At 35.8% G+C, this 24,416-nt stretch overlaps 1 protein-coding gene across 3 annotated transcripts in view; it reads left to right on the forward strand.

The window, feature by feature from the left end:
- Positions 1-1,152: 1,152 nt before the first annotated feature.
- The window catches only part of LOC135153534 (paired amphipathic helix protein Sin3a-like), a 34,910-nt gene continuing 11,646 nt past the window's right edge, over positions 1,153-24,416 (forward strand). The window contains exons 1-19 of one of the 3 annotated variants that reach the window (XM_064096441.1): positions 1,153-1,252; positions 8,545-8,789; positions 9,989-10,124; positions 11,942-12,150; positions 13,814-13,979; positions 14,149-14,328; positions 14,858-15,103; positions 16,389-16,634; positions 17,446-17,565; positions 18,048-18,134; positions 18,739-18,857; positions 19,394-19,512; positions 19,864-20,078; positions 20,348-20,505; positions 21,237-21,317; positions 21,691-21,823; positions 22,063-22,246; positions 23,199-23,309; positions 23,844-23,953. In XM_064096441.1, the coding sequence (XP_063952511.1) occupies positions 8,599-8,789; positions 9,989-10,124; positions 11,942-12,150; positions 13,814-13,979; positions 14,149-14,328; positions 14,858-15,103; positions 16,389-16,634; positions 17,446-17,565; positions 18,048-18,134; positions 18,739-18,857; positions 19,394-19,512; positions 19,864-20,078; positions 20,348-20,505; positions 21,237-21,317; positions 21,691-21,823; positions 22,063-22,246; positions 23,199-23,309; positions 23,844-23,953 (2,811 nt within the window). In that variant the 5' untranslated portion in view covers positions 1,153-1,252; positions 8,545-8,598. Of the gene's footprint in view, positions 1,253-1,477; positions 1,563-1,667; positions 1,757-8,544; positions 8,790-9,988; positions 10,125-11,941; positions 12,151-13,813; positions 13,980-14,148; positions 14,329-14,857; positions 15,104-16,388; positions 16,635-17,445; positions 17,566-18,047; positions 18,135-18,738; positions 18,858-19,393; positions 19,513-19,863; positions 20,079-20,347; positions 20,506-21,236; positions 21,318-21,690; positions 21,824-22,062; positions 22,247-23,198; positions 23,310-23,843; positions 23,954-24,416 lie in introns of those variants that run through there. The other 2 variants (XM_064096442.1, XM_064096443.1) reach the window with 2 other exon arrangements.

A 24,416-nucleotide genomic window follows, 5' to 3' on the forward strand; every position in this document is an offset into this window, starting at 1 on the left:
ACTAGCGGATTAAAAATCAAGATTTTATCATTTATACATTCCTCTCCAATACGCAGAAACAACATTAAGCTAACAAATGTAATTTAGAAAAGGTTATGGAGACAAACAATATACAAATTTACGTGTAGTTGAGGCAGAAAATAGAGAGTGACTAAAGGCCTTGGAGGGGCAGGAGAAGATTGTCACCCCCTGAAAATCGATTCGCCCCTCAATAAGTTTGAAAACTTGAAAAAGAAAAATAGCTATACTGAGCTGTTAAACTTGGCATGAAAAAAAGTAAAAATACTAATACAAAATTTTCATTTATTTTGCACACCTTTGCCATGCAAAATTATGTAATAGAAAATTTGGCACGCCGAAAATATTGGACAATTGTAGATTAGGCCTAATACCACTTTTCAATGACAAACAGCCTCCCATAATGATCAGTCTTTTTTTTTTACACTTATTTCACAATAATTTTTTTTTGTATTTATATGACTTATTTCACAATTATGGTTTATACATGTAATTGGCACACATTCTTGATATACTGACTTTCATGGCTATAAACAATCTTTTCGTCTTCTGATGGCGAAGAGAGAAATTATCAGGAGAAAGAAATAATACTCGAAGCTGTGTGCATTGATAGAAATACATGAAGGCCTATATACAGCAAAACGATTGGAGTTATGAACATCTTTCTTTTAATATACCCAAATTTGAATTAAGTGTAAATAATTGCTATGCAACACACCGGGTACATGCGATCGAAGTTTCTGTTATTTCGGTAATTTTCAAAATTGTATAATTCACAGAATAAATAATAAAGACACCCATGTATTGTTCAAGCTTGTGCATTTCTGCCAGGATCAGTTTACGTTCAGGAATACGTTAGGCTAATCATTCCCGTAAAGTGGGAGTAGACTTTTCGAGCACCAATTCCATAGAACTTCCAACAAATTGATAAAATTTAGAACCTCGCGCCGCAAACTTCAAACACTTCTTACAATCAACTAAATTCTATTTTCATTGGCTTGTTAAGGATTGTGGGCGTAGGGCGCGCGTTTCACCTGTCAGGGTTCGCGTGTATGCAGCTCATCATTGGTCACTTAATGAATTAACGTTGTGACGTAGACTACTGCCCATAGGTCGTACGTATTATATGCAAATAAGCATAACAGTGTATCTTTCCCGAAATAAGGATGTGGATTTACCCGTAGATTTGGACGTAAAATCCGAGGAAATCTGGACCATCTGATTGATTTCACTGGTAATTCTCTCTAGGTTTATTTGTTGAAGTGTTCTTTTCTCTAGCATTGTATGGCAAATCTTTTGATCGCAGGTTGGATGATAATCTTTTATATTTTAGCAAGGTTTTCACAGCGGAGACCATAGAAAATTTCGACCCGAACTCTCCCTATGTTTTGATCGTCAAGCGTCTCGCACTGCCCAGCTGGTGAGGTTGTTGTATGGGACTGCAATTTTGATGGTTGTTTCTTCACAGATAGCCTCATGTTTACGTTATTTTAAAGGTGGATGGATAGGGGATGTTAATCACTGTGTATTGCGGAACCTTTAGTGTAAGTTATATATATTTTGTTAATCTGAGAATACATTTTCTTCGAGTTTTGGTGACAAAAGACGTGAATTATGTCCCGACGTCCGACTTGTTCTGCGTTGGTTGTGCACTGTCTTCGCGCGATGTTTGACATGGTATGTGTTGGAAAATTGTAAAATTTTGTGTGTTGGAATTCATCTGAGCATTTCAATTTCTGTAAGTAATAGACCTTGTTTATTTTCCATCATTTTCATATTTGATTTGTAGGTATTCGTTGGAAGATTGAATGATACTGAAGATTATAATTCTGCTCCAAATGTCCGCCCCAAAACGGATTGGCCATTGCACGTTAAATTATGTTCCCATTATTGTGTGCATATCATGCGGTGCTTGTGTGTAGGCCGTGGTGAATTGTGGCGTCTGCCTTTGACTTCGACCGATGTGATTATTCAGAGAAAACCAAGGGAATATGCCAGTTTTATTCCATATTTGCATTCAAAATCATTTAATTTACTATTTGTTTTTATCACCATGATCATTTTGCAAATTTACCACACAAAGTCTGCTATGGAATCGTCTAATTTCTTGTTTATGTGAGCACTTTAGTTCTGTGATTTTTGTGCGGTGGATTGACAACAGCCAGCTTCCTGGTTATCTCAAAGATATTGTTTATGGGCTGATACCATTTTTGTGTAGGGGTCTTTGGGGTGGTAGTTGTGGGATGTGTCTTAACTTTTTTTTCTTTTCCCCCTTTTATTATTCGTTAAGACACCTTTTATGTAAGATAAAGAAAATTACATGTTCTTTTTTTTTATATTTTAAGATATAAATTAAAATTGTATGTTCTTTCTTGATGATTAGACGGCTTTGGCTTTGCGTGCTAGGTTTAAATCGCCAGTCTTCCTATTTTTAATGGTTCATGCTGATCATCCAAGGAGAGTTTCAGTCAGCCATTTTTTGACACAGCAACAACTTGCTTCGGCGAGTCATTGGGTCTGTGCATTCATTGCAGATTTCCATGTGTTGTAGTCCCTCGTAGTATGCACACAATGTATTGACCTAGCAGAGGTGGACTATTATTAGCTTTGTTTGAGGTGGAACATGGCTGAAAGCACACCCTATGTTGAATTTTTCAGTTCCAAAGCATGAAATATTATATTGTCATGCATGCCAATGCCATTGACAATGTCATTTGAATTATACATGTTTATCCATGGACATTTTATGAATTCCCTCTTAAAGTAAACACACCAAAAAGGCTATGTTTATGCTATTTCTGATTACCTGTATTTGTCAATTGTCATGTCCGAATTCCTCAGTCTCATTCAGGAGTAACTGTAATCTCATAAAGTTTACATGTACATGTCATGTAACAAAACAAATGAATGGTATGGATATGAAATAAATGACATGTAAATTGTAAGCACAGGAATTATTTATTCTTAAACTGGTTTTGCTAATTGGAGGATCAAGGATGTAGCTTATAAGTGAATATTCTTGAGTCAGAAATTGTGAAATGTTTGCATCATGAACAGGCATGTTGGAGTGTAATGGTGCAAATTATAATTGTTTCATGTCATTGGTTGAAAATCAAGTTGTGCATGATTTTTAGAGTTGCAATCAATCGCAACTCTAAAAATCACGCGCAACTTGATTTTCAACCAATGAACAGCGCGCATTTGGTACTTGCGATTTTTTTTGGCTTGCGTTTAAACGCAACTCTTTCTGCAACGGGCCCCATCCATAAACTGTCACAACTCAAGGTATTTTTTGTGATGTGTTGCTGTAGGTGGAGGATCAAACTTACATAAAGAAATTAATCATGATTTTTGAAGCAAACTGGAATTTGAATTTTCCAAATTTGGCTGTGTTGCCCGAGTTGAGTGTGGCAGAATGTTTTTAATTTTTGTGGGTAATTTTCAACAAAGTTGATGATGCCACTTTCTTTATTTCTTTTTCTTTTTTGTTTAGAGTTTGCACCATTATTTTTTTTCTACATGCAGTATTTACATATTGTAAATCTTTTGAATGCAACACTGAACACAATCAAATTTAACACATACATTTAAAGGTCAAGTCCACCCCAGGAAAATGCTGACTTGAATAAATAGCTCTAGAAAAATCAAACTAGCATAGTGCTGAAAATTTCATCAAAATCGGATGTAAAATAAGAAAGTTATGACATTTTAAAGTTTCGCTTATTTTTCACAAAACAGTGATATGCACAACTACAGTAAATGAGTCAGTCGATGATGTCCATCACTCACTATTTCTTTTGTTTTTTATTGTTTGAATTATACAATATTTCATTTTTTATAGATTTGACAATAAGGACGAACTTGACTGAAACATACATGTAGTATTAAACAATGCTAATGCCACATGTACAGGGAGGAATTAATAGTTGTATCACTTGACAATGAGGAGTAAATTAGACTATTTCATATAATAAAATACAAAAGAAATAGTGAGTGGATGACGTCATAGTCTCCTCATTTGCATACCAGCCAGGATGTGCATATTACTGTTTTGTGAAATTAAGCGAAATTTTAAAATGTTATAACTTTCTTATTTTACATCCGATTTTGATGAAATTTTCAGTGTTATGCTTGTTGGATTTTTTCTCTTTTTATTCAAATCAACTTTTTGTTGGGGTGGACTTGTCCTTTGAGGATTAATTAGTGACAATGTTCATCATATAAATTTTAGATTCATTTACTAGCAGGCCTATCTGTAATGATTAAATCAGTCAAGCTATTTTTGTCTCACCTGCATAGCAGAGTGAAACTAAAGGCGCCGCTTTTCCAATGGCAGCGGCGTCAACATCAAATCTTAACCAAAGGTTAAGTTTTTGAAATGACAGCATAACTTAAAAAAAAGTATATGGACCTAGTTCATGAAACTTGGCCAAAAGGGTAATCAAGTATTACTGAACATCCAGCCTGTGTTTCAAGTCACATGACCAAGGTCAAAGGTCATAGGTCATTGAGGGTCAATGAACTTTGACCAAGTTGGGGGTATTTGTTGAATTACATGTACCATCATAACTTTGAAAGTTTATGGATCTGATTGATATAACTTGGACTTAAGTGTAATCAAGTTTCACTGAACATCTTGTGGGAGTTGAATTACCATCATACATGTAACTCTGAAAGTGTATGGATCTAGTTCATAAAACTTGGACATAAGAGTAATCAAGTATCACTGAACATCTTGTGCGAGTTTCAGGTCACATGACCAAAGTCAAAGGTCTTTTAAGGTCAATGAACTTTGGCCACGTTGGAGGTAATTATCAAATTGCTGTCATAACTTACAGAGTTTATGGATAGTTTGTGAAATGTGGACATAGGTGTAATCACTGACAAGTCTTAAGTATCACTGACAAGTCTTAGGTCACATGATCAATGTCAAATATCATTTAGGGTCAATGAACGTAGTATTGTATCATATGAATGGTGCTTTTTGTGAATAATCATTTTATAGTAGTTTTCAAGTCAGCACTGCTGCTATATTGAATCGCTTAATGCAGGTGAGACTGCCAGAGGTGCTCCACTTGTTAAGAGTAATTAAGCCCCCATTCCACAGAGGGGAGATTTTTAAAACAATACCTTTGAAAGACAAAAAAATGGCAAGGTCTTAGAGCAATCTCCAAGATCACTGAATTTGTCATCTCTGTGGAATGGCTCAAAAAGACCACTCAAAGAACTCTGAAAGACCGATTGATACTTCTTGTCTTACTAGTCATATAGACATCTTTCAATTGTCTTTCAGAGATCTTTTATGCAACAAGTGATCTTTCAGAATTCTTTCGAGTTTCCATGGACTTTTCCTGGTCTTTCAAGTTTCAATGATCTCTCATGAGTCTTACAGAGCTACAGTGGTGCTACATAATGGTGCATTTGCGGCAATGACTTCACTGTACATTTGCATGTAATTGCTTACAAGTACAATTTATTATTTTATTTTAGAATAAAGGAAAATAAAGTTACTTCCATTTATTATTTAAAAAAATAATTTTTTAGAATAAAACTCAAATAAGCATAATAAATTTCACTCAAAACAAATGTAAAATAGGAAAGTTATGACATTATTAAGTTTCACTTAATTTCCCAGTACAAAATTACAATGCACATCTGTCATCTGGTCAATATGCAAATGTGGGAACTAGGAACCAATAATGTCACCCACTCTCATTTCTTTTCTATTTTATTATATGAAATATGCCATACATGTATGTATATTGTCTCAGTTTAATGTGAAACAGAATTATTACTTCCTAACCAGGAGGAATTTAGATTGTATTGAATGAAGAGTTTCTGTTCAAATCAATGAAATATTGTTATAGTCTAAAACAATGAAATACAAACGAAATTGTAAGTGTGCCAAATTGACAATAATGTGTATGTCACTTTGATGTGCAGACACTGCAGAACCAGTTTATTGAAAATAAGTGAAATTTTAAAATGCCATAACTTTCATATTTTCCATTCAGTTTTGATGGAATTTTCAGTATTATTCATTTGGTCTTATTCAAACCAGCTTTTTATTGGTTTAGATTTCCAATTTAAAGGAAAATTAGCTTGTGTGAAAGCATAAAAATCAAAGAATAAGCTCAACAAAAGTTTGTGTAAAATTGGACAAGAAGAATGTTCAGACTTATGAGCATTTGAATGTCATTTTCACCAATGTTGTGGAAATACTGCAATCTTCCCATGATCAATTAGCTAGGTGAGCAAGAACTGTGATTTCAAACATGTTCAGGCTTTTGGACATTGCAAATATACACCAAATCATCTCTTAAGATATAAAGGACAAGTCCACCACAACAAAATATTGGTTTGAATAAAAAGAGAAAAATCAAACGAGCATAATACCGAAAATTTTATCAAATCGGATGTAAAATAAAGTTATGACGGTTAAAGTTTTGCTTAATTTCACAAAACAGTCATATTCAAATCTTGATCGGTATGCGAATAAGGAGACCGATGACGTCATCCACTCACTACTAGTATTTCTTTGGTATTTCTTGAAATGAAATGTAAATATGCTTATTTTCTCCTCATTGCCATGCAAAATAATGATTTATTCCTCCCTGAATGTGTAATTACCATTGTTTTCACATTTTGTAGTTCAAACAAGAGGGTTCTTATTGCCAAATGAAATATGTAAAAATTGAAATATTCAGTGGACTTGACCTTTAAGTTCTGACTAAACAATTCTTCTGTGATATGTTTTCAAACCTACACATGTACATGTACATGCCACTTAAAAAAATAAAAACGCCTAATTTTGCGAGAGACCTGATATAAGAGAAAATTGACGTGAAATTGTACTTCCATGTACATTAGGTAATTGGGAAGTTATGACATCGCAGATCTTGGTCATATTTGCCATTAGAAGGATCTACATAGAATTAGTGATCTAAATGTTTTCCTTAAAAGATTCTTCATTCTTGTTATTTTTATTGACCATTAAGCTACATGGACATGTGTAGGCCCAAGTCAAAACTTATAATTAGTAGCCTATCTTGCCCATTCCAAACATTACTCTACCAGTTTTACAACATTTCGGGTGGCCGCAAGTAGCTGCTTGGAGCAATTTTATTCGCCATTAAAAAAAAGAAGCAAAACAATGATTTTTTTTTTCGGGGGGGGGGGTCAAATTTGAGTAGAAAATGTCTGCAGTCTGCAGGTTTGAAAAGGGTCACTTGGGTGCAGCATTGAATTTTTTGCCTTACCATTCAATGTTGATTTCAATTTTCGCTTCTTCAAAAAGTGTAATCAAACTTGGACGAGTTCAAAGGTTTCTCTCAAATTACATGACTGCAAGACCACAAATCATATTTTTTTATTTATAAAAGAAGGCAGCCAACTACAATTTATCCCCATCAGAATGGGATTTTAATACCCTTATTCTGAGCTATCTGTACATTGTAGTATGCCTGAGTCATCCCGTTTTTTCTCGCCTGCTTAGCATCTTGCGTTAGTTTTAGGTCACATGACCAAAGTTAAATGTCATTTAAGGTCAATGAACGGTAGGAGTATTTGTTGAATTGCCATCATAAATTTGAAAGTATATGGATCTAGTTCATGAAACTTAAAGTCGTTAGACAAAAGAGTTCTCAAGTATGACTGAACATTCTGTATGAATTTCAGGTCACATGACCAAGGTCATTTAAGGTCAATGAACTCTGGCAATAATGGGGGTATTTGCTAAATTGCCATCATAACTTTGAAAGTTTATGGATCTAGTTCATGAAACATGGACATAGAGGTGATTAAGACTGTGTGTCACTGATTGTTTTGCACGAGTTTTTGGTCATGTGATCAAGGTCAAAGATCATTTACCTGTAGGATCAGTGAACATAGTATTTTATTGTCATATGAATGGTGTTTTTTGTGAATAATTATTAAGTTAGCACTGCTGCTATATTGAATCGCGTATTACAGGCGAGACCGCCAGTCGTTCCACTTTTTTTTTTTTTTACCATCCAGGATTTTTTGGCAGTGACAGGTGGATTGTTAAAATAAAGAAATCCATAAGATACTTGTAATCAGTGTCGCAGAAGACTAGATATTATCAACCAAGTTTATGACTTTATTTTCCTATATAGATATATATCAAATTTTTTACATGATCTCTTATTTCCAACCCTTGATCAGCCAAGTTGAGTTTTGAAAATAATAGTACAAAGCAGGAATTTCGTGCTTGAATTTATGGGACCGAATGTTGTATTCTCATTGCATGTGCACAGTCATGTTTTTCTTTTTGCAATCAGTTAATGTAGAGGCCTAGAGGGCATTGACACTTTGAAGCAATACTTGTAATTCTAACATTCTATCATATTGTGAATTCCCAAATATAAGTTTTTTAAATGTTTTGGGTTAAGTTGTGTATTTATTATTCTTCTCCAATGTTTTTAATAAAATGTCATGAACTACATGTGTCCATTCAATAGAAAGGAAACTTACAGTTGTACATGTCTTCCATTGCTGTCCAATCAGATTCTTATCAGAGAGGACTCCTAATAATCGTCCTCTGGTTGTCGCTTCAACATAATGAAACGCTCTGGTGCGGAACCTCAGGAGAGTGCATTCCCGCAGCAGCGAGTCAATACAACGGTGCCTGTTGAGAGGGTAATTGGCAGCCAACGTATCCCATTGCCTTCATCTGTCCCCGTCTTCGAGCAGGCAGTACAACCCGAGAACATGGCCAGTGGTTTACATTATCAACCTATGCCTGGATATTCGTAAGTTTATAGCTTGAATTCCATAATCATAATGGTAAAGGTCATAAATAAATTTGAACAGAATCTAAGAAAATGACCCACACAGGGCTTATATACGATAATGAAAAACGTCTGTCAAATGATTCCAGTAGAAAGTTAGTAATTGGCAATTAATAAGCATGGCTCTTTGTCACTTTTCAAGTGATATTAGTTAAGGCCCACATGTGCTTATTTGTGTTGACAAGTCTTTTATATTTAGAGTACTTAGGTTTAAGTCCAGATGCCACTATTTCACTGTGTCTGTTTGATTAAGAAACCATGCCAAAACTTCACTAGATCTTCATACATGGGGTCCTTTATTAGGGCCCTATGGAAGAACAGCGTCATTTATAAAATTCCAAAATGGGCTATCCATTAAGAAATATTTCTTTATTTTCATATATTTTCTTTATTTTTGTATGGAAATAAAACATGACAGATAATGATGGGATATCTTTGTGTCCAATCGCCCACCCACTTAAAGGGATGGTCAGGGCTGAAAATTTTTACATCTTAATACATAGAGTAGAATTCACTGAGCAAAATGCTGACAATTTCATCAAAATCGGATAACAAATAATTAAGTTATTGAAGTTTAAAGTTTAGCAATATTTTGTGAAAACAGTCGTCATGAATAGGCGGGCCGATGATGTCACATCTCCCCTTCCCGTTTTCTTATGTTATTACATAAAATCATAATTTTTTCATTATTTCATACTTGTGTGAATAATATGTCTCCCTTATAATGAAATAAGTTGCAGCAATAAATATCTAATGCACTAAATCAGTTGTCAATCCAATTTTTCTAGTTCATGTAAATAATTGAATAAACCTAATTTCATATAATAAAATACAAAAGAACAAGTGGGGATGTGACATCATCAGCCCACCTAATGAATATTCATGACGACTGTTTTCACAAAATATTGCTAAACTTTAAAATTGTTATCCAATTTTGATGAAATTTTCGGCATTTTGCTCAGTGAATTCTACTCTATTTATTAATATTAAGCTATAAATACTTTCAGCCCGGACCATCCCTTCAACAACCAAATTTAAAGGGAGATTTGTAGTGAAAGTGAATTAGCAAGCATCATGCCCTTGAAAAAAAAGTTTCACTGAATGTAGATGACACTGCTTCCGGTTGACAATGTTTTTTATTCATGCATCTATGTCCCTAGTGTGCCACCAGTAGGTCAGCCTGTCAGCCATCACGGTGGGGTACACCATCCACCAAACCATCCCCATCCACACGCTGCATCCCAACAGGCTGCAACTCACCAACAAACCATCCATCAGGCTCAAGCACAGTCACAGGTACTTTCAACTGCTTTCTTGTGTCTCCTAAAAAATTATGGAACATGTATTTGTATGAATGACATAGCTACTTTTTGAAGAGAATGTTCCTGTATCTTCTGAAGGTTTTCATGGCAAAGAAGAAAGGGTGTATTGGTTTCATGGTACACCATGTATTTTTTCGTGGGCCAATGTTGGTCCTGACAAGGACAACTCAGACTTGATGTTTTGACAAGTATGTTCTCGTCTTCAAGAGAATGAGCAAAATTTGTAAAAGCAGGCTTTGTATACTCTTGTTAGGATGCTGTGTGAAAGAAGCTTTTTTGTCATTTTGAAAAGCTTGTCATCAACATTTGAAATCTTGATGTTGATTTGTTGAGAAGCTCAGGTGTGACTGCTACTCAGGTAACTGTCAGATGAAGCAAAATTTGTTGGATATTGTCTTTTCAAGAAATGCTCCCCTGCAATGTCCATATATCGACACATTTTTGGGGGGGATGGAAGGGGGTTGGGACTCATCAGATAAGCTTATTTTCCCCCTCTCTCTCTTTTTTTGGGGGGATGCAACAAGGCAACATTTCCATAGTTGTTACAGTACATGAAAGCTTAAGCTGAATTCAAAATAAAACCCTGATTGGTTCATGGTCAGCGGTTGAATCAAAGTGTGCAATGATGATCTTGATTAGTCATTGGTGTTTAGCAGTTGATTGCAATTTTTGTCTCACCTGCATAGCAGAGTGAGACTATAGGCGCCGCTTTTCCGACGGCGACGGCGGCGGCGGCGTCAACACCAAATCTTAACCTGAGGTTAAGTTTTTGAAATGACAGCATAACTTAGAAAGTATATGGACCTAGTTCATGAAACTTGGCCATAAGGTTAATCAAGTATTACTGAACATCCTGCCTGAGTTTCATGTCACATGACCAAGGTCAAAGGTCATTTAGGGTCAATGAACTTAGACCATGTTGGGGGAATCAACATCAAAATCTTAACCTAAGGTTAAGTTTTTGAAATGTCATCATAACTTAGAAAATATATGGACCTAGTTCATGAAACTTATACATAAGGTTAATCAAGTATCACTGAACATCCTGCATGAGTTTCACGTCACATGACCAAGGTCAAAGGTCATTTAGGGTCAATGAACTTTGGCCGAATTGGGGGTATCTGTTGAATTACCATCATAACTTTGAAAGTTTATGGATCTGATTCATGAAACTTGGACATAATAGTAATCAAGTATTACTGAACATCCTGTGCAAGTTTCAGGTCACATGATCAAGGTCAAAGGTCATTTAGGGTCAATGAACTTTGGCCAAATTGGGGTATTTGTTGAATTACAGCCATAAATTTGAAAGTGTGTTGGTCTAGTTCATAAAACTTGGACATAATAGTAATCAAGTATCACTGAACATCCTGTGCGAGTTTCAGGTCACATGATCAAGGTCAAAGGTCATGTAAGGTCAAAGAACTTTGGCCACGTTGGGGGTATTTGTTGAATTGCCATCATATCTCTATAAGTGTATTGGTCTAGTTCATAAAACGTGGAAATAAGAGTAACCAAGTACATGTATCACTGAACATCTTGTGCGAGTTATAGTAGTTTTCAAAATCAGTACTGCTGCTATATTGAATCGCGTGATGCAGGTGAGACGGCCAGAGGCATTCCACTTGTTATTTTACAGAGCCCTGGTTAAAGCAAGAGTTATATGTAGTTTACTAGAATATTGAATGTAATATCCCATACGCTTTGGAATGCCCAAGGAATACCCAAGCATTGTAAATTTTGCTTTGTACCATATTAAAATGTATTTATCTGTTATTTAAATTATTCAAGGCACAAGTTGCTCAGGTACAAGGCCAACAGCAGCAGCAACAACAACAGCAGCAGCAACAACAACAACAGCAGCAGCAGCAACAACAATATCAGAGGCTGAAAGTTGAGGATGCTTTGTCATATCTCGACCAGGTCAAGCTTCAGTTTGGAAGCCAACCTCAAGTCTATAATGACTTCCTTGACATCATGAAAGAATTCAAATCACAAAGGTAAGTTTAGAATTACAGTATTTAGTACTATTTCTCTCTGTGTATTGAGGGTTGAGTTGCTTGAGTAATGTCTAATAATTTTGGATTGTTCAATTATTATGGATGGAAAGATGTACTTGTGAAAGAAAGGAAAACGGCACTATTAAAAACAAATAAATTTTAAAGGTTTGAATTAATTAGTGTATAACAATTAATCAAACTATTTAATAAGTCCTTGCTATTTATGTCTGACCTAAAGAATTGCAATTTTTTGTCTCACCTGAACAAGCGGGGAAGAGACCCAGTAATCACTTTCACAAATTTTTTTTTTTTTAATGTCAACTTGCAATTATTTCTTCTTTTTTTTTGCATCAATTGTGTTTACACTTGGTACAAATGATCCTTGGGTAATGCCATATGTGTGTTCATAAGGATGATGGGGTCAAAAGGTCAATTGATTTGAGGTCATGTCCGTCCTTTTTTCGAGTTTTTGTTCAACTTACTCTCATTTTTTGTCTCACCTGCATAGCAGAGTGAGACTATAGGCGCCGCTTTTCCGACGGCGGCGGCGACGGCGGCGTCAACACCAAATCTTAACCTGAGGTTAAGTTTTTGAAATGACAGCATAACTTAGAAAGTATATGGACCTAGTTCATGAAACTTGGCCATAAGGTTAATCAAGTATTACTGAACATCCTGCCTGAGTTTCATGTCACATGACCAAGGTCAAAGGTCATTTAGGGTCAATGAACTTAGACCATGTTGGGGGAATCAACATCAAAATCTTAACCTAAGGTTAAGTTTTTGAAATGTCATCATAAATTAGAAAATATATGGACCTAGTTCATGAAACTTATACATAAGGTTAATCAAGTATCACTGAACATCCTGCATGAGTTTCACGACACATGACCAAGGTCAAAGGTCATTTAGGGTCAAAGAACTTTGGCCGAATTGGGGGTATCTGTTGAATTACCATCATAACTTTGAAAGTTTATGGATCTGATTCATGAAACTTGGACATAATAGTAATCAAGTATTACTGAACATCCTGTGCAAGTTTCAGGTCACATGATCAAGGTCAAAGGTCATTTAGGGTCAATGAACTTTGGCCAAATTGGGGTATTTGTTGAATTACAGCCATAAATTTGAAAGTGTGTTGGTCTAGTTTATAAAACTTGGACATAAGAGTAATCAAGTATCACTGAACATCCTGTGCGAGTTTCAGGTCACATGATCAAGGTCAAAGGTCATGTAAGGTCAAAGAACTTTGGCCATGTTGGGGGTATTTGTTGAATTGCCATCATATCTCTATAAGTGTATTGGTCTAATTCATAGAACGTGGAAATACGAGTAACCAAGTATCACTGAACATCTTGTGCGAGTTATAGTAGTTTTCAAAATCAGCACTGCTGCTATATTGAATCGCGTGATGCAGGTGAGACGGCCAGAGGCATTCCACTTGTTTATTTCTGCATCAATTGTGTTAACACTTGGTACAAATGATCCTTGGGTAATACCACATTTGTGTTTATGAGCATGATAAGTTCAAAGGTCATCTCGGGTCAAAAGATCATATTGCATATTTTATTGATCTCCCAATGGGGCGAGACTTGTTCACGAACCAACTAATTTGAAATCAGAAACATTGATTATCATTTTTTCTGTTTTGTTTTATTTGCAGCATTGATACCCCTGGTGTTATCAATCGAGTTTCCAACCTCTTCAAAGGACATCCAGATCTTATTGTTGGTTTCAACACTTTCTTGCCTCCTGGATACAAGATAGAGGTTCAAGCGAATGACCCCTCACAGATTAATGTCAGCACACCTGGAAACCCAATACCAAAGGTAAGAAATGTTTTCACTCGTAGGTATGAAACTGTCATTCAAAAAGTTATATTTCTTTGTCAAGTTGATGGATGCTTATTGTGTGATCTTTATCTTTATGGTTGCATGAATAGTTTTATTATTCAAAACATTTCATTTCAAAATTTTGATTATGTTTGTTTTCTTGTAGCTTCTGACAGTGACGGGCTTACACCCCAACAATACACCATCCTCTGGGCCAGCCAGCAGTCATGGGTCGGTGGTTCAAACCCAGACTCCAGGACCACCTACACAGAGCTCCCAACCGCAAGTGGTGACACAACCAGCCAAGCAAGCCACAGGAACATATGGACAGGCCAGTATTTCAAAGGTAACAAAGAAGACAGTCATCAGTGCTATCTGTCAGTACTTATTTCCTCTATTCAATAAGTGATTATAATAATATAGGATTTGTATAGCGCATGTATCCACCTTGCTAGGTGCTCAAGGCGCTCCTATATGTGAGGGAAGTTGGAATCTTTGTTAGTTATATACATTATAATATGCATTTACATAGCACAGTCCAAATATTCTATTCCAAGGTGCACAAGGAAAAATTAGAAACAAGAGAGTTCAGATGAGTATACATTTGTTGAGAAGGTGACACGACACTTGCTCCTGCAACATTTGCTCTAGTCTTAATATCTCAGAGGGCATTGGGTTAGAGTTAGGATGTAATAGAGTGATTGGTTCAGAATAATGTAAAGATAAGGATTTGTTTGGCTTGATAATTTTCTGATTTTCCATCGGAGCAATTTTTCGCCGGAGCAAATGTCATGGAACCATTGAGAATTATTTTTTAAAAAAAACCTGGACCTTTTCATCATGACAGGATTTTGTCTCTTCTCTCTTCCGCACAGGCGAATCTCCATCAGATGGCGAGTGCCGTTCCCATTCAGAACCAAGCTGCAGCTGGAGGACATACCTACTCCCAACCCCCTCCCCCTGCTGCCCAGACGAGCCCACAACAGTCACAGATAGGACATGTTGCTACTGGAGGTGGTGGGGGAGGAGGAGGGGGCGGTGGAGGTGGTGGAGGTGGGAGTGGTGGTGCGGGTCAGCCAGTAGAGTTTAATCATGCTATAACTTACGTCAACAAAATTAAGGTAAGTTTAATTTGAAATGTTTCATTGGAATTGACTACTATTAAGAGGATATGATTCCATTTTCATTTGTCAGTTTTTGCTTTGTAATGATAATGCATTTTCTTCATAGTGACATTTGAAAAAATTAAGTGTGTTTAACAACTAAGAAAGAATTTTGTTGTCCTGTGGAAATGTTATAGCCTTTGGATGTATGTGTATATAATTTAAAGTGATCAGCCAGTTTTCAGGGATGGATATTGGAGTATAAGAAATAAAATCTTTATTGCTTATGAAGAAAGCACTTGTATAATTACCTATAGATATAGTTATCCAATTGTGTATTGTGTACTGTAAATGCTGTTTTCGCGGGATTAATTTTTGTGCTTGGCGGCTTCAAAACATATTTGCGGGTCCTTGAATTCGCACAGCACACTCCATAATCACAAAGTCACTTCTTCCCCATCTGTTAGTTGTTTTAATTAACATTTCAGCAACGAAATTGTATTTTCTGATCATAATTCTAGCTCTAAAGCGGTGTAATTCAGCACTGTCTTGATCCAATCATGAGCTTTTGCGACATTTAGTGCAACTTTTTTTTTGCGGGGTGGACATCGGGGAACGCAAAACAAAGGCGCTGCTGGCCTGGTATGGACAGCCGAGCACCGGGTAAGGACTGGGGGAATTACAGCTATTTAAAGTGCATGGGTTCAATCAACAAACCTGGGCGATCGACAGGACGTCTTCTTAAAAACTAAACAGATCCAAGCACTCACCAATCAAACAGCAAAAGCAACGTATATTTCAAGGAAAATCATAATTTAAATACTGATCTGCGACTGTTTAAAAAAATGATCGCATTGGAACAAATTCTTGTGATGCTCATGATTTTGGACCTCAAGCTTGCTCGCTAAAATGTCGCCCTTTATAGGTCAAATTATGCAGTATCTTTGCCATAACGATACACGCAATTGAACCGCGGTTCAAAACTTGCATTTAAATAGATGCTCATAAATTCCCACTCGCCGATCTTGCCGCGAAATCTGTGAAAATTACCACTTTGACCAGTAATTGATGTTTTTATTTTTTATATATTGTTTTATAATGTGAATTAAATTGACTAATATACTTCTTTCACATGACATAAATATTTTGTTTTATACATTATGTGTATAAGAGGAGTCATCTTTTTTAAACCACATTTTAAACAATTGAATTTTGATGTGTATTGTTAATTATCTGATTTTGTGTGGAAATTGAGTAGATAAATGAAATAAGTAATTGATCAAATGTGTCCTATTCTCTTCAGAACCGGTTTCAAAACCAGCCTGAAATCTACAAAGCCTTCCTGGGCATCTTGCACACCTACCAGAAGGAGCAACGGATCGTCAAGGAATCCGGTGGCACCTACCAACCTTCCCTATCAGAAACGCAAGTCTTCAGTCAGGTGTCCAAGCTGTTTGAAAACCAAGAGGATCTCCTCAAGGAGTTTGGGCATTTCTTGCCCGATGCGAATGGTGCGGCTGGATTAGCATCCTCCTTTGGACTAGGAAGGGTAGGTGTTACAGCGTTTAGCTTATTTGCATGGATGTGCAGCTAAAAAATAACTTAAAATTCCAAGGATAACTCCAGATATCCAGCATTGTGAAATTCCATTTATTGGGTTGATGCTGTGAATACGTCTCTGACACAGGATTTATAAAAGTTATTTTTGTTTGGTTCTTTGTCGGCAGAATGATCAAAGACTGATAACACCCTTTTAAGCAATAATACAGTTTGGTTCTTCATGTGACAGACCCTCTTATAGCTCCAAGCAGTTCAACTTGAATGATAGTAATATGTCATGTAGATGTGTTGCACCAAAGAATTCCATTTGACCAACATTACATTATTGGTAGGAAGTTTTTATCATGTTTGGCGAGTCTACTCTGCTTCCCAGCGAACTCTGACTAGATTTCCAGGATACTGTTAAAATGGAGCCAACCTGAACTTGACAAGCCGATTGGTATACTAGAATTTAATTGCCGATCAACAGCTGAAGTTTGATCAATAAAATTGATCAAACTTGACTTTGATGAATGAATCTCTATGTAGACATGGCTTACATCATTTCAAGACTGTCTTTAGATGCCCTATTGATAGGACCTTATCAATAGATTCTGATATTCTTGTTGCGCCTTTTTCAAAATTTCCCATTTGTGCTGTAATGTGGAAAGGTGCCCTTACTCTAAAATAACCGTAAGTGGAGGCCTATGTAGACTCATATTTTCATCGTTAAAACTTTTTTATACATAGTAATTTTTTTGCAACATTATTTTCTGACTCGGCAATATGATGTTCGTATGTTTATCTTACTGCTATGACAGGACAATCTCTCCAGAATCCTTGTGCAAACTGAACACGCAGAAACGAAGAAACCACGCCAGACGCCTAAACACAGCAGTCAAGTGAAAAGACAAGGACAAGGAGCACATCATCCAAGCAAGGTATCATAATCAACACTACTCATACAGATATTTTACAATTTTACACCCCCCCCCCCCTCAAAAAAACAAAGCAATAACGATACATTGACGTTATTAAGGCTAATTCATGTGGTCGTATCTTGGGCTCTATTGAACCAATTCCTACCATATTTAGGCTGTGGATTTTTTCATCATGTTACAAAGAAATGTGATGTAAAAACAATGAAATGCAAAATCTGTTGGGTTTTTTTTCTTCTGAAGTCACATATTGTTATCTTATAAAGTAAAACTTTGTCAGTTTTCACAATAGTGGAGAAAGAATCCACCTCGAATCATTCCTTCCATTCTATATTTGGAAAACATTTTAATTTACATCGAATCAATTTAATGCTGCTAAAACTATGATGTACTAAAAAGCAACAAAATAATGCCAATTTATCATTTATTCTCATTACCAGTTGTCAAGGTACTCATCTGTATATACTGTATTATCTTTAAAACAGAAAATCAAGATTGGTCCAACAAAAGACATTTCTCTTGATGAAGCAGGCAAACATGGAAGCCTTAGTGAATTTGCTTTCTTTGATAAGGTAAGATTCCATTTCCTGCAGCTACCTCTATATATTTGTATGTATATACACATTGTTTAACCCATTTTCTTTACAGATCTAACATTGCTTTTATACTTATTAACTAAATTTGATGACACACTGAAGGTGTTTCATGAAAAATGTTTACACTGACTTAATTGTCGGCTCTGGCAATTACAGTTGAATGGTTGGTTTTGATGAGCTGAGAAGCACTAATCGGTGACTGTTGCTATGGTAACTTTCAGAGAGTGACAATTTGTCAGTACTGACATGCTTCGTGAAGTGTTGCCCGGTTATCTATCTTTCTATAGTAGTAGGAAATAGAAGTGCAATTAATATCTAGTAGATGGCTAATTTTGTAGGAATCTTTTTGTAGGTGTCGTAACATCAGGAATTTTGCAATGCCTTTATTTAAGCAGTTTCATGAATCATTTGTTCCCTTTTTTTAGTACCAAGGGTTGATGGTACATTTCATATGAGAATCCTTTTTCCCCACTTTCACTGAAGTATTCTTGGTGAAACAATGATCCCTTTTTTTACAGTAATGGATTTTATTCATTACTTCAAGAACAATTCTCTTAAACGTATCCTATCATCATTACAGGTGAGAAAAGCACTGAATAGTCAGCAGGTCTATGACAACTTTCTTCGGTGTTTGGTTCTCTTCAATCAAGAAATCATTTCGAGAGCAGAATTGGTACAGCTTGTCAACCCATTCCTCGGGTAAGAGAGAAAAAGATTATTTTTGTGTTTTTCTTTATTTCCAACCCTTTCTTAGGTGGTGGTTGGGGATGGGCTGGTGGAAGTAAGAATAGGTAGACAGAAAATTACTTTTTCTTCCTGCTCCCATCACCTCATTGAACTGAAGCTGAATTTACGAATTTGAAAATTTAGAGTGAACTCCTCAAAATCTCTACTTTGGAATCCTGCAAGGATGTAAAACTGCACAAATGCAAATTTTAGACAGATTTTTGCAGTATAATCCTTTAAATGTTATTGAGATAACTGAAATTTAACTAATTTTGTGCAAGATTATCTCTGACTTGAAAAAAAAAAATTAAGTATTAAAAAGTATTTAGTATTTGACATGGAGGACGAAATGAATTGTATGAGTGCTTATCTCTTTGATATTTACTGTATTTATCATCCTTTTGGGTCTGCACTATAACAATAAGCTAACTTTTCTGTTGCAGTGGATGCTTTTCTTTCTTTAAATGGTCCAAAAGTAATACTTGTTCATCTTTCTCAATTCTCTACAGTAAATTTCCCGAGCTGTACCGCTGGTTCAAGGAGTTCCTCGGCTACAAAGAATCAGACAAAATCGAGCCTCCTCACCAGCCCAAAGAAAGATCCCAGGGAGAATTATATACTGAAATAGGTAAGGTTCACATTCTATATGTGTATTTCTCTTCACTCAGTTTGTCCAAGTTTGTTTACTAGTTTTGTTATATGGAGACTTCTAAATCACAATGAACAGAAAGTGAAATATTGTGTTTGTCAATAAAAGTACTAATAGCCGAATCCTCTTTCATATTTTCACTGATTTATTCTAATTTGATTTATATTTTGGTAAATCACATTTGCAAACATTCTTGTATCTAATTGTTGTATTACATGATTTGAATGCATACATTGATTCAAACCACAAACCTTTACTCCATTTAGTATTATTATGCAATTTTTTTGTTTCCAACATGAATATTGATATACCTTCATTGTTTATGTTTAGATTTCTCCAATTGCAAGCGTTGTGGAGCGAGCTACAGGGCTCTCCCTAAGAGCTACCAACAGCCAAAGTGCGGCGGAAGAACGGGTTTGTGTAACCAGGTCATCAATGACACATGGGTCTCCTTCCCTTCATGGTCAGAAGATTCTACATTTGTTGCTTCCAGGAAAACTCAGTATGAAGAGCACATCTATAGATGTGAGGATGAGAGATATGAGGTAAGATGTTATTATGATTATCTTCATAATTATCATCATCACCACCACCAATTCCATCGCCATCTTCATCATCATAATCACCATCATCATCATCATTATTACTATTTTTTGTTATTTTGTTTATCCAGACAAATCAAAATTTCAAGTTGTAGTCTATGCCATTTTGAGTAGGGCTCACCCAAGTCAGTTATCATTGAGTGGGTTTATGTTTGCTTTTTGGAGCCAGAATTATTGTTGAATTTAAATCTGTATATATTATTTTTTTGTAGTTGGATATAGTGATAGAAATCAACTCACACACCATCCGAGTACTGGAACATGTGTCCAAGAAACTCTCCAGAATGTCTCCAGAGGAATCCTCCAAGTTCAGACTAGACAACTCCTTGGGTGGCACATCAGAAGTTATTCACAGGAAAGCCATTCAGAGGTGAGAGAAAGCTTGTTGATCTGCCAGTATCTTCTAATGAATTTACTTCATGCTAATGCTTGCTAGAATGTGCTGAGCTGCCAAGTAGTACTGATTTTCAGTAATTGGTACTGAGAAGTGAGAAGAATTCTAATGGTTTCATGCCAAATACCGGTTTCGAAAGTTTCAGTTTTATGTGTTGTTGATGGTATTTCTTTGATGATACTGACTTCCTTGCCAAAATACTGATTTTCAGCTTTTAAAGCACTGCAATGTATTTGTTCAGGTTGGTAGCTCTGAGTGTGGATAGCATTGTGCATCAGAACTATCCAGGGCCGCTTTTGAAGAGTTGCAATAGATTTCATCTCCAATTCCAAGTGTGCATTTGATCACAAATTCACATCTCTTGTTACACAACATCAGATCAATCGCAATTTGAGTTTGATTGGAGTCTATCGCAACTTTTCGTAAGACAGGGCCTAGGACTCTCAAGCTTAAGGGAATGTTTCTTTAAAGGACTTTTATCCAACTATAGGAAGTGTGCTTCTAAGTCAATCAAAATGAAAGAAGGAAAATTGTAAGACAACAAATTTTCATGAAGTGCTCTCCAGGGTCCCATTCCATGTGTTATAGATTTACATTCTTATATTGTTATCATCTGAATCTCTGTAAAAATCATCATATTTATATGCTTTTCTCTAGAATGGTTTGAGAGTAATAACCTATGCTATTTTGTTGTGATTGTATTTTAGGATATATGGAGACAAATCACCAGACATTATTGAAGGCTTGAAGAAAAATCCTGCTGTTGCAGTTCCCCTTGTTCTCAAGAGGTACGTCTCAATTCAATATTATCTGGTTAGATGGATGACTTCATCCAAGGCACAATATGCATTTTGCTTGGGCTAAATGAAAATATCCTTTTGCACTTAAAATTTTTTATCATCATGATTTTTGTTAGCATAAACTCTGAACTGTTAGCCTTCTTCAATTTGATCAATTATCAATATTATTTTGAAGGAAACAATGTCATTAAGTGTGCGCTTCAAGATTATGTTTCCTTACAATTTTCTTGAAAATTAATTTATCATGAAGAACAATTTTAAAAATAAATTACAATCTATGATATAATGGTGTATTTGTCATGTGCATTATTGAAGGTATCACTGAACCTGGGGAATGATTTATGACATTGTATTTTATCAGGTTAAAACTGAAAGAGGATGAATGGAGGGAGGCACAGCGGAATTTCAACAAGATCTGGAGAGAACAGAATGAGAAGTACTACCTCAAGTCCCTGGACCACCAGGGACTCAACTTCAAACAAAACGATGTCAAGGTAATTATTCTAAATTATATTTCACCTGTATACTTGGGTAATGGTCACCAAAGCTAAATATAAGTGATAATAATCAGTAGATTAGTTGTATTCTCGAAAATTAATTGTACGTATTGTAAAATCAAGTTTTAAGTATTATTGAATCACCCCCAAGAGGATTTTTTTTAAACAAAACAGAGATTTGACTGATCTTGCAAATGTGACTTAGCATTTTCATATTTTCTATTCCATGTACACAGGCACTCAGGTCAAAAAGTTTGTTGAACGAGATCGAGGCAATATTCTACGAGAGACAAGAAGGTTTAGGTACTGGAGAGAATGGAGCAGGGTTATGTGGACCTCATCTATCTCTACCCTTCATGAATAGGCAGTTCATGGAGGATGCCTCATCACTCATCATACATCATACCAAGAGACAAACAGGTATTGTTTCAAGTCCCACTTTATCAGGATCTGGGGCCCGTTTCATAAAGAGTTACAACTGTTGTAACTTTGCCAGTATGGCAAATGCCATGGCAACAGGGCTCAGCAGCCAATCAAAATCAAGGTTACCATGGCAGTTGCCATAATGGCAACGTTACAAGAGTTGTAACTCTTTATGAAACAGGCCTCTGGACCCTGTTGCATAAAAGTTACTATTATGGTAAAATTGCCATCCAGTGGTAACTTGCTTGGAATCCTTGAGTCTGATTGGCTGTTGATAATCGTTACCATGGTAGTTACCGTTGGATTGCAAAGTTACCATAATGGTAACTTTTGTGCAACAGGGCCCGGTGGGTGTTTCATAAAGCTGTTCGTAAAGTTACGCTCGACTGTAACATGTTCTTAGGTCATAAATCTATTACATAGGGATATCACATAGCATAAGAAAGGATCACCAGTTGTGCGTAAAGTCGTTTGTATCTTATGAACAGCTGTATGAAACACCCGACCGGTGTGGAAACAATGTCAAGCTTGCTGTTTGTAAGACTGCTAATGTAGCTAAATCGTTGATAGTCTTTGAAGACCACATGGCTTTATAGCATTCTCTATCTTGTTCTCGTAGATAGGGCAAAAATGCATCTTTTGATTTGCCACCACATTGAAGTAGATTCAATTACAAAATTTATCCAATAAAACAAGTTTTCATTGCATATCATCACATCATAAATGTTTTAGTTTTTTGTTGAGAAATTCCATTTGTTGTTATTTTTAGAAATTCCTCTTCTTTTGCTACCTACTGCCATTATGATTCTTATTTTCTATTGCTGGAAGTTGGCAGCTCTAACATTTATATATTCTAGTCATAAATTGGTATAGTGACATGTCTTTTTGATGTAATATGCTTTTTAAGATAGACATGGTTTGTAATTAATGTAAATCTTTCCTTTGTCAGGAATCCACAAGACAGAGAAGCAGAAGATCAAGCAGCTCTTACTCCATTTCTTGCCAGACCTTACCTTTGAGGAACGAGGAGAGCTATCAGATGACGAGGATGAAGATGAAGGTAACATAGTGTTCCATCATTCCAAAGAAACTTTAGCTTTTCTAATTGCCTTAAGATCACCTTCCTTGTGTCTTTTGAGCTTAATTTACCTGATTTCTGGCCATGCTACTTCCCATTTCTGGGCTTAATATTGTACAGCACATATGGGGACTAACTTCCTGGCAATCCTGCTCGTCATATTTCCTGTTTACTTGGTTACAACCAAAGGGGTAATTGATCAAAAACTTATATTGGTTTTAAAAGGAGATAAAATGGGTTATCTGAGAGACTTGATTTGTTTACTGCTTCTAAAGTCGATACTACTAGTTGTCAATTGAATGAACCATCAGTGTCACAAGAGTTCAAAACACTTACCAGGAATGAATGGGAATGATAATTATTCTTTCATATTTACAATTAATTGCAACCTTTGTGTTATGGGGCCAAGGATAGTGAATTATCTGAAAACCTCTGATTCAAACCATACAGATCAAAGTTACAGACATCTTTTAAACCTAAAAAAATGTTGTGATGTATGTTTGTTGTTCCCTTCAGATATGGATACAGATGAAGGGGACCAGTGTTCAAGAAAGGATGTTGCTGCTGCTGACACTAAGAAATCTAAATTTGTCAATGGGCCCCTTGAGAGGGTCATTTGGGAAGCAGTAAGTATCAATCTCTTTTGCAGTGCTATAAATTCACAATGAGTGCTTGATTTGAAATTGGAACATACTTTATAGCTTGAAAATATTGTAGTTATTACTTTCAGATTTGTGTTCTAAGTGGAATTGCTATCAGTTAAGAAATCCTAATGATATACTTTTACATGAATGGAATCTAGTTTTGTTATAACTACTTACTTAGTCTATGGAATCCAACTTTGAGGCTGTTTTGTCAGGATATTGTTTCTTTGTGGGAGAGGTGGCATTTGACTACATGTACTTAGTACCCTAGAATGAGAATTACTGTAAATATATTTAGTAAAGTTTAGGAATTACAAAGACATGTAAACAAAATTTTGTCAGAAATGGCTAAAATATGTAAATATAAACAGGTCTTTGTATATCGGTCTCTTTCAAAGCCGCACATGTCATTTGGAAATTAGTGAAAAGTGATTGGAAATGTGAG

The sequence above is a fragment of the Lytechinus pictus genome, chromosome 3 (genome assembly GCF_037042905.1).
Source record: "Lytechinus pictus isolate F3 Inbred chromosome 3, Lp3.0, whole genome shotgun sequence".
Taxonomy (NCBI): Eukaryota; Metazoa; Echinodermata; class Echinoidea; order Temnopleuroida; family Toxopneustidae; genus Lytechinus; species Lytechinus pictus.